General features: G+C 34.7%; 1 protein-coding gene across 1 annotated transcript in view; it reads right to left on the bottom strand.

Annotated features, from left to right (window-relative positions):
• LOC148942576 (DC-STAMP domain-containing protein 2-like) overlaps nt 1-17,564 on the bottom strand; it is a 72,635-nt gene that overhangs the window by 14,101 nt on the left and 40,970 nt on the right. Inside the window, exons 2-3 of the mRNA XM_089102133.1 lie at nt 10,440-10,689; nt 4,603-4,762 (exon numbers count right to left, since the gene is read on the bottom strand). Of these exons, the coding sequence (XP_088958259.1) occupies nt 4,603-4,762; nt 10,440-10,689 (410 nt within the window). The remainder of the gene's footprint in view (nt 1-4,602; nt 4,763-10,439; nt 10,690-17,564) is intronic.

The following is a 17,564-nucleotide window of genomic DNA, read 5'->3' as shown; positions in this document are numbered from 1 at the left end:
CTTCAAATTACCTTTTGTTTCCAGATACTCCAGAAGAGCTGGCTTGGCTCTTGACCGGATTACAGCCTTCACAGAAATGGCACTTTTATCAAATATAGAAGGTGTATATAGGAGAAGTTCATGAAACAAAATTCTTCAGATGCGGAACCTGCTTCGCTAGTAACGTCAACACTCACCAATACCATTTTGATAGTTTGATGTTCAGCATTGATGAAATTGTTCACAACACTAAAAGTCCAGGTTTTCTTTTTTGTTTCATCAGCTCATTACTCATCACCTTCAGTTTGATATAGACTACCTTATCTCTGTGACTCAAGTGTTATGTTTTCAATAGCTCGCACATCGAGAAGACTGTCAGCGATGTCATTACAGTCTGTGTCAAGAGTAAGAATATTGAGCAAATCTTCATCACTGCTTTGAAAACGGTTGTGCTTAGATTCCAGAATACACTTCACATTAAAAATGCTTTGTTCTGTTACAGGAAGGGTGATCTTCGTGGTGAGTTCTGTTAAATTCACTTTGAGGCACAATACATACGATATCAAACCCACTGTGCCACTACTGGACTATTATTGTTTGTTATTTGTATGTGAATAAATCTATTGGCTATTAACATTTTTGCTTTTAAAGGCCGGACAGACATAACTTTTTTTGGGCTCTGATTTCAGAAGCTCAGTGGACAAATGATGGCGGTAAAAAAACAATGCCCTTTGTGCGAGATTTTCTAAACTAAAGATCATGGACACCAATACACAACTGCAGTTTATTAAAAGTTGCATCATTGATATTAAGTTGTTATTAATTCTATTATTAATATTATTAAGTTTTTAATTATTAAATTTTTTCCCTTTGATTTTATTTCATTAAAAAACATATCTAAATTTAAAATTATTTCATTATTAAATTATGGAGTTCTTTCATTGTTAAATATTTAATTATTATTATTATTATCAGTTAATTCTATCGATTTTCATACTAAAGAAAAGGAAGCGACTAAGGTTTTTCTTTGATGATTGCCATGAAATTTGGTGCTGTTTTTGTAAATCGGCATCGAAAACTAGTAAGCTCAAATCGCTGCCGTTTTTGTTTTACATTTCGGCGCTGATTTGGTAAATCGGCTCCAAAAAAAGCTACGTGCGCCTGGCCCTTTAGGGCATAAGAAAGAGCTCTTAAGTGTCAATATACCTTTTCAGCTGAAAAGTCATAAGGAGAGGTAAGGAAGTGTGGAAATATACCACAGATGGGGACAATGACTTTTCAGCAAATTTAAAGAAAGTTTTCTTCCACAGAAGGATCAAATCTACACCTCTCTAACACTCCCAAAAGTGAATCAATCCGTTCCTGCAATCCCCAATTCTCAATAGCCTTATTCAAAATTCTGTTTCCCTTAGAGAACATAAAACCAACTATATCGCAGCCCGAAAGTGTATGAAAAAGGCAGATGGAAAAAAAACGAAAATAAATTGTTTTGTAAATTCCTGCAAAGTTGAGCCACTGGCACTGAATATTCACGAAATCGGGCATAAACTTTTCGTTTTTCACAATTTGAGTAGTATTCAAGGAATAGCTTATACTGATAAAGTAAATTTGTTGGGATCTTCGTGGTGAGCGGTGTCAAATTCACTTTGGGGCACAATACATATCATCTCGCTGAATTTAGTTGAGATTGAGGCACAAAAACGAAGAGTCTATGTCCACTTCATAAGTACCTGCTCATTCATGGTAATTCCTCTCAATCCACCATTTGTCTTTGCATCCAAACTAATAGTAGATTCTGTCGCGTGATCGAGGGATATGGAATTGAATTTGGCATTTCACCTCTTCACTTTGAACAGTCCAGTGCAGAATCTCAGATGTACCTTGAGGGTATCTCGATTTTGTAGTTTCCAAAACTTGTAGGTTTTTGAGCATATACCAGAATTCTCAAACATTTCCGACCAGAGGAATGATGTGGCAAGTTTTTACTTAAGACGCTGAATGTTGTCATCAACGGAAGTATCCTTTTTTGAGATTCTCAAGTTCTGTAGCAAGTCTTCAATCTCATCGAAAATAGTAATACACGATAAATCATTTGACCTGACGTAAAAATCTTCAAAAGCTTCCCAGTAGAGAAGAAATATAGCCTCAAGAACTAAGGTATGAGCAGTAAGGGCCTTAAAATACAGTTTTCCACTCATCCCTTCCTTTGTGGTTTTTTCTAGCGGAATTCTTGCCTCATAAATAAGGTATTTTAAACAAAGCACGATAGCCAGTCGTACTCATAAAGTTCATTAAAATATTGAGACCAACCATTCTGAGGCCAACGTCAGAATATGCTGCCGGAATTTTTTGCTCTCACAGCATGTACAATTTTATATACAGCTTGATCACATGTCCTAGTTCAGACTCAGTCTTAGTTCTCTACAGTTTTTTTGAAAGTTTTAATGTGTTTTTCTGCTACTGCTGGGTTAAGAGTGGGGTTAAGAGAGGAGTTAAGAGTGGGGAGTGGGGAACCACTGGCTGGTACCCAATCTTAGTAATAGGAATATCAGCCTTATTGTCATATGCAGCTGAGAAAATTTTTTAAACTAAAATATGGTTGATATTCAGCTGAGTCACAGATATACACCTAGACAGGAATATTCGTGCTGGATAATAGCTAATGGTTATCCGAGCAACAAATTGGGTCACTCCGTGTCTTCACTAACAGTTCAAAAATGAAAAGGGTTATATAGTTTCAAGATCACTCATTTTGTAGAAAGGTAAGTTTCACAACCTCGTTAATTAATAAGAAATACACCTTGTAAAGCCAAATTTTCAACATGAATCAAAATTTTCCCATAACACTATAAATTATGGTATATTTTTAGTCGTTTTTCAAAGATTACAATTGAACAGGAAGAGATAAAGCAATTTTAGAATAAGTATATTTATCTTTAATAATTTCCTTTAATTTGACTAATAATTGAAGAGTTTAGGAGCAGTTTAGATTTTAATATCAATTTTAAGAGAATTTTTGTCAATTGAGACCGAATTTTAAGCAATTTGAAGAAATGTAGCACCCATTTGCTGACTTTACAACGTTGATTTTCGTATTCAGCATGATTAATTACATTAGATTGCATTCTCAAACCTTCTGCTGCTTGCTGATCATCCACAACCTTAAATATCAACATTTCTCTCATGTGGCTCCCTGACTACCAGCAACATTTCGAAATGCTATAATATGTTGCGAAGAATTCTTAGCAACAGTAGTCTTTGAGCTCTCGCTAAAAATTCTTCGTAAACTTTGTTCGCATTATTCAATCTCTTTCAGTCAATCAGCCAGATAATATTTCAAACTTCTGACTGCTTCTCTTGCTGCCAGAAATACTTTGTCTGAGTCAGCTAGCAAGTGCGACTCATTTGGAGCTTTCTGGAAAACTATAAATCAGTTTGATATTTGGATAATTAATTTATTTTTTTGCCCCCTGTTCATTGCCCCAGTGCGGTTAACGTTTCTGGGCTAAGTTGGAATTGTTGATTGTGGATACCACTTGTTTTTCAGTGCACAGTTGGTGGGGATCAGCTTCTCAAGAACCTGTCCAGGAGGGGAATCACCGGGTTTGTACCTCCATTCGAAAGGTTTGTCCGAATCGTGAAAACGATAAAAAAATGCATATAAACAAACGTTTACTACGTTTTTAATGTTCCTTTTTGGACCCCACGAAAAAATTCCCTTTGCCTGATCCCCCCCCCCCTATCGGAAAACATTTCTAGGTTGAGTTTTTTTGTTTATTTTCGTTTATTTTTTTTTTTAATTTCCCTCATTGTCTATTGCTTATTATTGTTTGTTTTATAGCAGTTGTTTGGATTAATATGGAGACACTTTTGCATAGTCACATCAGCAGAATAAAATTCTAAGTCATAAGTCATGCATTGGTTTACTGCAACTGGGTTTGAACTCTGGGTCCTGTATTACCAAGATGATATCAAACCCACTGTGCCACTACTGAACTATTATTGTTTGTCAATTGTATGTGAATAAATCTATTGGCTATTAACATTTTTGCTTTTAAGGGCCGGACAGACGTAACTTTTTTGGGGCTCTGATTTCAGAAGCTCAGTGGACAAATGATAGCGGTAAAAAAACAATGCCCTTTGTGCGAGATTTTCTAAACTAAAGATCATGGACACCAATTGTCAACTGCAGTTAATTAATAGCTGCATGATGGATATTAACTTGTTATTAATTTTGTTATTAATATTATAAAGTTTTTTATTATTCAATTTTTTCTCTTTAACTTTATTTCATTAAAAAAACATATCTAAATTTAAAATTCTTTCATTATTAAATTATGAAGTTCTTTCATTGTTAGATATTTAATTATTATTATTATTATCAGTTAATTCTATTCATTTTCGTACTAAAGAGAAAGAAACGATTAAGGATTTTTTTTGATGATTGCGATGAAATTTGGTGCTGTTTTTGTAAATCGGCACCGAAAACTAGAAAATTTTTCAAGCTCAAATCGGTACCGTTTTCTTTGCAATTTGGCGCTGATTTGGTAAATCGGCTCCGAAAAAAGCTATGTGTGCCTGGCCCTTTAGGGCATCGGAAAGAGCTCTTAAGTATCAATCTACCTTTTCAGCTCCAGTTACAAAATTTCTTGCTTTATTTACACCGTCTACAACGACATCCACGCCTGATTTCACGTCACCAAATGACTTGCGTATGTCGCTTGCCGCACTGCCGACAGTCTCTACTGATTCTTTAACACTTGTTGCCAAGTCAAAGAACGTCCTAAAAAAAAAGAATTAAATTCCGAAAAGAATAAATTAAAGCAATAAATTAGGTTTGTTTTAATTTATTCGTTTATAAACGAGGACACTTTTTTTTTAGATAAAAACAGGTATATCGGCTGCAATTTCTTGTTTAAGTATAGGTTAATGTCCTGAAATCCACTGCAATGTTAATTTTCCTGATCTTGCCTTCTAACCAAACATGTCAGCAAGAAATATTTTTGTAAAAATGATCTTTAAAAAAGGGCATAAAAATTTGCCGTTTTTTCTGATTTATTTCACTAGAAATAGAAAAAAAAAATCAAAAGTGAAACCGGATATTTTTTTTTTGTAAAAGAAATGGAGCGTAAAAAATGGCAAATTTGAAGCAATTGAAAGTACCACAAATTGAAAAAAATATTCTTAAAATTAATTGGCTACTTGAAAACTCAATATTTTTATATATATTCCTCCACGGTCGTTTTTTTTATGTTTTTAGATTTTGGACTCTTTTAGGGCATTAATAAGAGTAACAAAGTTGAAATAAACTTTTTTGTCGATGTCCTGACGTGTCGATGTTATGACTGTCGACATTCTGACGGGTAGTGATCGTGACTGTCGATGTCCTGACGTGTCGATGCTATGATAGTCGACATCCTGACGGTTAATGGTTCTGACGGATTTTCCTTGTCGACGAAATGATGTTTAGTGCTTGTGATGGTTAGATGAAATGGTATCACCCCATTTCTGTTTATTGTAAGTTTTAAGGGTGCTTTTTACTTTCATTTGAGAAAACATGTTTTTTTTTTATTTCTAATTTTTTTAATTACCATCGATTGTCTAAAGGGAGGGAGGAAGGGAGGAAGAATCCCATGAAACCCAACTTGAAACCAAAGTTGAACTTTTGTAGAATAATATTTCGAGAAAAAGGGCTCGTATAGTGTATTTTCTTTTCGAGATAAAGTATAATTATCCTAAACAAACAATCTTCTCCGAATTTACACATATATATATATACATATATATATATCAAGGAGGCACACTTGTGCCTCTATAGAGAGGCGACCCACCAGAATGTTAAGTGATTTCAGGTCCTAGAGGCCGCAGAGAGACGGCGGTAATTGCATTTTGTAGCCCAAGCTCAAACTAAGAAATTTGCAAAATTTCATCCTCCTCCGACTTTATCTTCATGGGGTAAACTGGGCCGGAAGTTTCGACCCTCCCACCACAGCCCCCTTTAACGTTGTCCGGTTGGGCTGAAATTTAGAGGTTAAGCTTTCCTAGGGCCCGGGAGCTTATCCTCGAAATTTCAGCTCAATCCGATCACTCCTTCCCTTTTTCAAAAAACCAAATATAGCCACTTAAAATTCATCATTTCTTTTTTTCTTAGCCACGCCTACAGGCCACAGTTGGCAACGGATCCGGTTGAATGAGGACTCATTCGAAGCAGAATTCAACCTGTTAGGGCCTTTTGATATTTTCAGACCGAAAAAATTATCCCCCGAATTTACATTTACGAAAAACCTTGATTTCCCATATTAGCCCATGTTAATTTTTCCGACCACAACCCCCCTTTAACGTTGTTTGATCGGGCTGAAATTTGGAGGATAAGCTTTCCTGGGGCCTGGGAGCTTATCCTCGAAATTTCAGCTCAATTTGATCACTTCTTCCTTGTTTTCCAAAAACCAAATATCAAGTTTTGCTTGCGTCAAAAAGATTCATCACCTCACTAAAAAACAATTTCAATTATGTCTCTTTAGTGTAGCGGTGAGACTTCTGGCTGTCAGGCGGAAAACCCGAGTTCGATTCACCGTTAGATCAAATTTTTTATATACTGAATTTAAATTTAAAAAAAAATTCAGTTTCTTTTTTAAATTATTTGAAAAAAATTATGTTTTCTAAAGAGTTAAAGAGGCTGAGTTACAAGGTCGAATCTTAAAACACCCTGTCGAGAAAGAAAAGAATAATACACAATCATCTAACAGTTAGTCAAGCAATAATAAGTAATCAAGGAGGCACACTTGTGCCTCTATAAAGAGGCGACCCACCACAATGTTAAGCGATTTCAGGTCCTAGAGGTCGCAGAGAGACGGCGGTAATCGCATTTTGTAGCCCAAGCTCAAACTAAGAAACTTGCAAAATTTCATCCTCCTCCGACTTTATCTTCATGGGGTAAACTGGGCCGGAAGTTTGGACCCTCCCACCACAGCCCCCTTTAAAGTTGTCCGATTGGGCTGAAATTTAGAGAGTAAGCTTTCCTAGGGTCCCGGAGATTATCCTCGAAATTTTAGCTCAATCCGATCACTCCTTCCCTGTTTTCAAAAAAACAAATATAGCCACTAAAAATTCTTTTTTTTTCTTAGCCACGCCTACAGGCCACAGTTGGCAACGGATCCGGTTGAATGAGGACTCATTCGAAGCAGAATTCGACCTGTTAGGGCCTTTTGATATTTTCAGACCGAAAAAATTATCCCCCGAATTTACATTTACGAAAAACCTTTTTTTCCTATATTAGCCCATGTTAATATTTCCCACCACAACCCCCCTTTACCGTTGTCTGATCGGGCTGAAATTTAAAGGACGAGCTTTCCAGGGACCTGGAAGCTTATCCTCAAAATTTCAGCTCAATTTTATCATTTCTTCCCTGTTTTCCAAAAACCAAATATCAAGTTTTGCTTGCGTCAAAAATATTCCTCACCTTACTAAAAAGCAATTTCAATTATGTCTCTTTAGTGTAGCGGTGAGACCTCTGGCTGTCAGGCGGAAAACCCGAGTTCGATTCACTGTTAGATCAAATTTCTTATATACTGAATTTAAATTCTTTTTTTTTTCTTAGCCACGCCTACAGGCCACAGTTGGCAACGGATCCGGGCCACAGTTGGCAACGGATCCGGTTGAATGAGGACTCATTCGAAGCAGAATTCGACCTGTTAGGGTCTTTTGATATTTTCAGACCGAAAAAATTATCCCCCGAATTTACATTTACGAGAAACCTTAGTTTTTTTTTCAAATAATACACATAAACAGGTTAGACATGCTTTGTTATGAAAATATCTGCGCGTCAATTTTCATAACAAAGCATGTCTAACCTGTTTATGTGTATTATTTGAAAAAAATACGTTTTCTAAAGAGTTAAAGAGGCTGAGTTACAAGGTCAACCCTTAAAACGTACAGGGATTAGGAGGCACAGTTGGGGGGGGCTGTTAAAGAGGCTGAGTAACAAGTTCGAACCTTAAAACGTACAGGGATTAGGAGGCACCCTGTACGACGTGATTTGAGTATTCAGTAATTAAAAGCCTTAACACAAGAATGTTCAAGAGCGGGGGGTTTGGGGGGCGGCAGCCCCCAACTTTAACTCCTGACACGATCAGCTAACAGTTAGTCAAGCAATAATAAGTAATAAACTGTATAAAAACGTGCAGAAATTATTTGAAAAAAACTACGTTTTCTAAAGAGTTAAAGAGGCTGAGTTACAAGGTCGAACCTTAAAACGTACAGGGATTAGGAGGCACAGTTGGGGGGCTGCCGCCCCCACAACCCCCCCTTCGCCGCCCTTAAAAAAAAAAAAAAAAAATTTAAACTGAAAGTAAGGAGCGACATTAAATCTTAAAACGAACAGAAATTATTCCGTATATGAAAGAGGCTGTGCCCTCCTCAACGCCTCGCTCTTTACGCTAAAGTTTGACTTTCTCACAACTCTTTTTTTAAACAATAAAAACTTTAGCGTAAAGAGCGAGGCGTTGAGGAGGGCACAGCCTCTTTCATATACGGAATAATTTCTGTTCGTTTTAAGATTTAATGTCGCTCCTTACTTTTCAGTTTAAATTTTTTTTTTTAAAGGCTGCGAAAGCGGGGTTTGAGGGGCGGCAGCCCCCTAACTGTGCCTCCTAATCCCTGTACGTTTTAAGGTTCGACCTTGTAACTCAGCCTCTTTAACTCTTTAGAAAACGTAGTTTTTTTCAAATAATATATATATATATATATATATATATATATATATATATATATATATATATATATATATATATATATATATATATATATATATATATATATATATATATATATATATATATATATATATATATATATATATATATATATATATATATATATATATATATATATATATATATATATATATATATATATATGTGCATGTATATTCATATACATATACATATACATATACATATACATATATATATATATATATATATATATATATATATATATATATATATATATATATATATATATATATATATATATATATATATATATATATATATATATGTATTTATATTACACAGGCCTAAAATACTTTTTGGGACTTGTGTACACCTCAATACCCTCCCCATAAAAGAATTCATTGACTAACACCCTAATTGACAATGTGCCACTAAGCGATATTCTATAGCCGTTAGTATTATTGGATGAATAAAGAATCATTATAAATAAAGAATTTCATTATAATAAATATAATATATTTATAAAAAATGATTATATATATAATATATAAATCATTATAAATAAAGAATTTCATAATAATAAATAATATTGTAATTTCATTATAATAAACAATCATTTTTAATGACTACGTTTGTGTTTGAGGACGATTGGCAGACTGCGCCCCAGTATGGTCTCTGAAAATTGGTGACCATATAAATATTCTCTCAATAGTTCTCAGAGTAGTTTTTGACTTTAGTCGGGCGAAATTACTGTTTTACAAGCCAATATGCTAGAATTTGGCAATCGCCTATGGGGTCATCTCCTGTGGTAGGATCTTTCCTGTGGTTGCATCCATAGTTGCTGTAACCAAGGACCAACACATGGAGGGGGGGAATCCTAGTAGCTTTATCTTTGGGACCAAATTAAAAAAATTGATATGACCAAAATTATTTAATTAATACAGTTCATAGCTGCTTATGCACAGGGATGCATCTTAGTGTCATATATCTTTCACTGAGTTACCAAGATACTGGAACGAGAAAGCTACCACCCCCATCTTTGGATACCGTTTGGTCCGAAAATTAACAAGCTGTTAACCCAGTTTTAGATCCCAAGGAATACCAAACCCGGTACCATTGACTCGATTTTCATGACATATACGAATAAGCTATGGAGGAATTTTTTTATGCCCTGATTTTCTCACATGTGGTACGGCTATTTCCGCAAATGCTGAACTATTTAAGCGAATACAAAGATTTTAACTGAGTTCATACATCAGCTGGCCTACAAAAGGGGGCCGGGAAAGGGATTCATCGGTAATGTAAGTTTCCAAGAAACATCTATCAATGCCCTACTGACCATAAATGCCCGAAAGAAACTATTAATGATTTTGAGGCAATATCTGGAGCCTATAGAATTTTACATTCTCTGGGACATCAGTCCTTTGAAGATTAAGAAAAAGGGACTAAATTAACTTATTTCTGAATCATCCATATAGTCAACTGTACCCAGACTGATTAAAAGTGAAAGACGAAACTTTGTTTCTTATAAATATACAAATAAGCAAAAGTCAAATCCAGCTTATGAACGAGCACAAACGAATACAAAGGAAGATCTTTACTCCGAATTTTATGCATTTGTTTTAGTTATGCGCCCCCCCCCACCAAATTAACCTGCTGGGTATCGATCACTCCCGAAGGAGAACAAATATCATTTTTGCTTTGAATGATAGGATCACCTTGTTTTACCTTTTGGAATAATCTTGCAAGAGTGTAGTTTCATTATAAATCAGCTCTTGAGAGCAAGCCATCGATTTCGACGCTTCTGATGCATTTTTATACAAGTTAGTAACAGGTCCTGCTATCAAGGCTGCCACTGCCAGAGCATAAAGGACAGTTCTCCCTTTGCTTGTTGCTAATGTAGGAATTAAAAGCAAAATTGTACACACTGTTCTTCTATACGGTTCTTCAATCAGCAGCTCCTCGTTCTTTTTGACATCTGAAATATACGAATTTTCAAGAGATCTTACATCTTTTGTGCACTTACTACTACTAGTACTACTACTACTAATAACTCACTGAAAGAGCGAACCACCTAAAGTTAAAACAGTCGCTTACGCTCCATATCGACCCAAAATCCTAGTTTGAAACCTCCCAAAATCCTAGTTTGAAACCACCCAAAATCCACCTATTTATTTTATTTTTCATTTATTATTTCCTTTCCTCTCTTGGTTTCATACTTCTCCCAAACATATTCAAAGACTTATTCTTTACCTCTCCCTTGAGAAGTTTCAATTTGTCTTAAATCCTTGCTAACGACCTGTTTCGACACCATTCGGGGACAACCTGTTGTTTGTTTTGCCCAAGATGAACGGCCAAAAATCACAATCTTTGACAATTTGTCATTCTTAATACACAGCCCAGCCACCTTAACATTTTTCATAGACAGCGCAATAGTGCTGCTTAAGTAAAGAACGATGTTGGCACAATGTATTATTTATTTTCTTCTTCCATACCAGTGTACTTCGTATCGAAGGAGTTGTCGTAGAAACTTGGAAAAAGTCTCATTAGATTGGAAATTGGAACGGCTAGTGCCCTTTTTAATAGTCAAAAGAGATTGGAAGGCAACTACCACCCCTTTCACGCCCACCATTTCCCCAAACACATCCAATCAAAATTTTGAGATAGCCATTTTATTCAGCGTAGTTGATATCCACATAGGAATTTTGTTTTTGAGGAGGACACTCCCTTACAGCCCTCAGGGTGAGGGTTTTAAATTATGCCCTGGGGGTATATAAGAAAGATGTTGGCACAATGTATTATTTATCATTTTTTTCCTTTAGACCAGGGCACTTTGTATCGAAGAAATTGTCGTAGAAACTTCGAAAAGTGCTCATTCAATTTGAATTTGGATTGGCTTGTACCCTTTTTAATAATCGAAAGGGATTGAAAGGTAACGACCTCCTCTTCCACGCCAATCAGTTCCCCAAACACAACCAAAAAAAATTTGACTCCACCATTCTGATTAGCATAGTTTCTTTCCAGAGAACGCTTATGTTTTTGAGGAGGACACTCCCCCAAAGCCTTCGGCGCAAGGGTTGTAAGTTATGTCTTGGGGGCATATAAGGTTTTTATAGAAAGCGTTTTATGGTTTTATATAAAGCTTTTTTTTATAGAAAGCGTTTTATGGTTTTGTAGAAAGCGTTTTATAAGGTTTTATGGAAGGCTTCTCATCTGTATAGTAAAGATCAAATGTGGGTACAGTGTATTATTTTTTTTTTTTGTGTTTAGACCAGGGCACTTCGTATCGAAGTAGTTGTTGTAGGAACTTCGAAAAGGGCCCATTCGATTGAAAATAGAAAGGGTTAATGCCCTTTTTTTTATAGTCGAAAGTGATTGGAAGGCAACTAATCCCCCTCCCACGCCCACCCTCCAGTTTGCCCAATATGTTTGAAAACTAAATATTGCCTTAAGATTAAATCAAAATGCACTGTGTTAATAATAATTCCCAATAAGGCATCTCAGCAGTATCCCAAGAACGACTGAGGGTTTAATGTTCAAACTTTTGGGGCTGCTTCTGCTCTTAAAATTTAACCAAATCAAAATAGATTAAGTGTATCCCAGCTATCAAAGAAAGTAAACAGCTTTTTTTTGCTAATGGTACCAAGTTTTGTTTTTCAGGTCAACTAGAGGAGGTATCAAACTAAATTAAACACTACCATTTGTGTCCAGATTTTTAAAAGGTTGTATGTTGTTAAAAATTGCTGAAAATTTTTCTCCAGCATACAAATAGCAGGCCAAACTATAAAGTCTTAAAAAAACGAAAAGATTTAAACTGTTATTTTCTTTATCCCTGAAAAGACTATGTCAATATAAAACGAACAGAAATAAATTAAAAAAAAGTTTTTCCACAAAATAAGTTTTCCCAAGAAAAGTAAAGAACTCCATTAAACCAAAAATGAGCAAAAAAGAAATCAAATAATCTACCAAGCGTGAAAATACCACAAATAAGCATTGATAAATAAAGAAAACCCAAAATGAGCAGAAATTACAATAAATAACCGAGTCAAACTCAAAACGAGCAGAAATCAACATGAGTAGGGCTCATAACCCCCTATGCCTTCCCAAGGCCAGAACATAATTTGGCACTTTACTAAAAAAATATAAATGAATGTGCAATGTCAGTTTAATATACATATACTGATATTTAGCCATCAAAATGTTAATATTTTTTTATTTATTAACGTTATAAAAGTAAAAACATTTATATGTTTTCAGTAAAGTGCAAATTACGTTCTGGCCTCGGGAAGGCAAAGAAGTTTTGATTACACATTTCGGAATTTTGATACCAGTAGATACATCAAAAGAATTAGATTTGCATGCTGATTTCAAATATACAAATTTGGTCAAGTTTAGTCTTACCCTTAAAAAGTTACGAGCCTGAAAAAATTTGCCTTATTTTCGAAAAAAGGAGAAATACCCCCTAAAAGTAATAGAATCTTAATGAATATCAAACCATCAGATTCAGTGTAACAGAAAAATCTACTGTAGATGTTTCAAGCTCCTATCTGAAAAAAATGTGGAATTTTGTATATTTGCCAGAAGAAAGATTACGGATGCGTGTTTATTTATTTGTTTGTTTTTTGCCTCAGGGGTGATCGTATCGATCCAACAGTCCTAGAATATCGCGAGAGGGCTCATTCAAACGAAAATTAAAAGTTTTAGTTGCATTTTTAAGTTACCAAAAAATTGGAGGGCAAATTGGCCCCCTCTCACGCTCATTTTTTCCCGAAGTCACTCAATCAATATTTTGAAATAGCGATTTTGTTCAGCATAATCTAAAATATAATAAATATGTCTTTGAGGATGACTTAATCCCCGACAGTTCCCGGGGGAAAGGCTGCAAGAGTAGATACCTATCTAAAGGTGCGATCCCTCACCCCTGCTGCCATCTAAAATTTAGTTTAATGCCGACGGGAGTCCATATTTGGGCATAGAGTCCCTAGGGAGAACACCTGTGCTTTCAGTCGTGACGAGTACACCAAATATGGGCATGGAATCCCCAGGGAGAACACGTTTCCGAGAAATGTCTCCGGGCGAAGTTTATTAATGTCTTTGGAGTTCGTCCAAGAGACTTGTTTCCGGGTGAAGTTTATTAATGTATGACAGGTGATGTCAAGGTTGATTGATTTGTCATGAAAGGAGAATTGTTTCCGAGCGAATTTTTTGATCATAGAGATGTAGAGATTAACGCAGGAAAATTTTTCGCAGTAATTTTAAGTATAACCGTACAGGGATGCCAAAAACAAAGGGAATTCGTTAAAATTACGTTTAAGGGTTATTTGGATGAAACCGTTTTAGACATTTTATGGAATTATTTCGGTGAAAAAATTAGACAATTTAAAAGATGATGTTAAAAGAGGTTTTAGAAGAGGATTTGAGGGTGAAACTCTGTGGTCGTTATAATACACAAGTTCCATTTGAACAGTGTCGTGAGGTCCTCTACCCCAACCCCAAAGGGCTCCGATTCCCCAACCCCAACCCCGAAGGAAGCCCCCCGGCCCCCCAAAGGGCCCCCCGGATCCCCAAAGGTCCCCCGGCGCCCCAAAGGCCCCTGAGCCCCCCTTTTTTAATATTTTTTAATTTGCGCAGTTTGGGACACAAAAGGATCCCACCCCCCAACTTTTGACTCCCCCTCACAACATTAGTGTTTTATCATGGTTTATCATGACACAGATACATTTTCTTGATTTTCAAAGCTTATTTCGAATTTTTTTAATTAGAATGTAGGAGTAAGAATATTTCAGTAGTGTTTTCTCATGATTTACCTTGTTGCAGTTACAGTCTCTTGACTTTAAATTTTTGTGTCGAATTTCTTTCATTTCAATTAAAAAGTTGGATAATTTCAGTAGTGTTTTGTTGTAGTTTACCTAGTCGCAGTTACATTTTCTTTGATTTTTCAAAGTTCATTTGGATTTCTTTTGTTGAAATGCAAGAGCTGGAATATTTCAGTAGTGTTTTGTTGTGCTTTACATTGTCACAGTTACATTCTTTTGATTTTTCAAAGTTCATTTTGATTTTTTTCATTGAAATGCAAGAGTTGGATTATTTCAGTAGTGTTTTATCGTGGTTTGCCTTGTCACAGTTACATTCTCGCAATTTTTCAAAGTTCATTTGGAAATTTTTCGTTGAAATGCAAGAGTGGAATATTTCAGTAGTGTTTTGTTGTGCTTTACATTGTCACGCTTACATTCTCTTAATTTTTCAAAGTTCATTTTGAATTTCTTTCATTGAAATGCAAGATTTGAAATATTTCAGTAGTGTTTTGTTGTAGTTTACCTTGTCACAGTTACATTCTCTTAATTTTTCAAAGTTCATTTTGAATTTCTTTCATTCAAATGCAAGAGTTGGAATATTTCGGTAGTGTTTTGTCGTGGTTTACCTTGTCACAGTTACATTCTCATGATTTTTTAAAGTCCATTTTGGATTTCTATCATTGAAATGCAAGAGTTGGAATATTTCAGTAGTGTTTTGTTGTGAACTACCTTGTCACAGTTAAATTCTCTTGATTTTTCAAAGTTCATTTTGAATTTCTTTCATTGAAATGCAAGAGTTGGAATATTTCAGTAGTTTTTTGTTGTTGTTTACAGTGTCACAGTAACATTCTCTTGATTTTTCAAAGCTCATTTTGAATTTCTTTCATTGAAATGCAAGAGTTGGAATATTTCAGTAGTGTTTTGTTGTGGTTTACCTTGTCACAGTTACATTCTCTTGATTTTTCAAAGTTTATTTTGAATTTCTTTCGTTGAAATGCAAGAGTTGGAATATTTCAGTAGTGTTTTGTAAAGGTTTACCTTGTCACAGTTATATTCTCTTCATTTTTCAAAGTTCATTTTGAATTTCTTTCGTTGAAATGCAAGAGTCGGAATATTTCAGAAGTGTTTTGTTGTGGTGTACCTTGTCACAGTTACATTCTCTTAATTTTGAATTTAATTCATTGAAATGCAAGAGTTGGATTATTCCAGTAGTGTTTTGTTGTTCTTTGCCTTGTCACAGTTACTTTCTCTTGATTTTTCAAAGTTCATTTTTAATTTTTTTCGTTGAAATGCAAGAGTTGGAATATTTCAGTAGTGTCTTGTCGTGGTTCACCTTGTCATAGTTACATTCTCTTAATTTTTCAAAGTTCATTTTGAATTTCTTTTGTTGAAATGCAAGAGTTGGAATATTTCAGTAGTGTTTTGTTGTAGTTTACCTTGTCACAGTTACATTCTCTTAATTTTTCAAAGTTCATTTTGAATTTCTTTCATTCAAATGCAAGAATTGGAATATTTCAGTAGTGTTTAGTCGTAGTTTACCTTGTCACAGTTACATTCTCTTAATTTTTCAAAGTTCATTGCGGATTAATTTCATTGAAATACAAGAGTTGGAATATTTCAGTAGTGTTTTGTTGTGATCTACCTTGTCACAGTTACATTCTCTTGATTTTTCAAAGTTCATTTTGGATTTCTTTCATTGAAATGCAAGAGTTGGAATATTTCACTAGTGTTTTGCTATGGTTTACCTTGTCACAGTTACATTCTCATGATTTTTCAAAGTTCATTTATGAATTTCTTTCGTTGAAATGCAATTTCTTTCGTTGGAATATTTCAGTAGTGTTTTGTTGTGGTTTACAGTGTCACAGTTACATTCTCTTGATTTTTCAAAGCTCATTTTGAATTTCTTTCATTGAAATGCAAGAGTTGGAATATTTCAGTAGTGTTTTGTCGTGGTTTACCTTGTCACAGTTACATTTTCTTGATTTGTCAAAGTTCATTGTGGATTTCTTTCATTGAAATGTACGAGTTGGAATATTTCAGTAGTGTTTTGTTGTGGTTTACCTTGTCACAGTTACATTCTCTTGATTTTTCAAAGTTCATTGTGGATTTCTTTCGTTGAAATGCAAGAGTTGGAATATTTCAGTAGTGTTTTGTTGTGTTTTTAAATTGTCACAGTTACATTCTCTTGATTTTTCAAAGTTTATTTTGAATTTCTTTTGTTGAAATGCAAGAGTTGGAATATTTCAGTAGTGTCTTGTCGTGGTTTACCTTGTCACAAATACATTCTCTTAATTTTTCAAAGTTCATTTTCAATTTCTTTCATTGAAATGCAAGACTTGGAATATTTCAGTAGTGTTTTGTTGTAGTTTACCTTGCCACAGTTACATTCTCTTAATTTTTCAAAGTTCATTTTGAATTTCTTTCATTCAATTGCAAGAGTTGGAATATTTCAGTAGTGTTTTGTCGTGGTTTACCTTGTCACAGTTACAGTCTCTTGATTTTTCAAAGTCCATTTTGAATTTCTTTCATTGAAATGCAAGAGTTAGAATATTTCAGTAGTGTTTTGTTGTGGTCTACCTTGTCACAGTAACATTCTCTTGATTTTTAAAGTTCATTTTGAATTTTTTTCATTGAAATGCAAGAGTTGGATTATTTCAGTAGTGTTTTGTCGTGGTTTACCATGTCACAGTTACACTCTCTTGATTTTTCAAAGTTCATTTGAATTTCTTTCATTGAAATGCAAGAGTTGGAATATTTCAGTAGTGTTTTGATGTGGTTTACATTGTCACAGTTACATTCTCTTGATTTTTCAAAGTTCATTTCGGTTTTTCTTTCGTTGAAATGCAAGAGTTGGAATATTTCAGTAGTGTTTTGTTATGGTTTACCTTGTCACAGTTACATTCTCTTAATTTTTCAACGTTTTTTTTGAATTTCTTTCGTTGAAATGCAAGAGTTGGAATATTTCAGTAGTGTTTTGTTATGGTTTACCTTGTCACAGTTACATTCTCAGGATTTTTCAAAGTTCATTTATGAATAACTTTCGTTGAAATGCGAGAGT

The sequence above is a fragment of the Artemia sp. Qi Xiang Cuo genome, chromosome 16 (assembly GCF_049724085.1).
Source record: "Artemia sp. Qi Xiang Cuo chromosome 16, ASM4972408v1, whole genome shotgun sequence".
Classification (NCBI taxonomy): domain Eukaryota; kingdom Metazoa; phylum Arthropoda; class Branchiopoda; order Anostraca; family Artemiidae; genus Artemia; species Artemia sp. Qi Xiang Cuo.
This window is presented reverse-complemented; position numbering and strand designations above follow the sequence as displayed.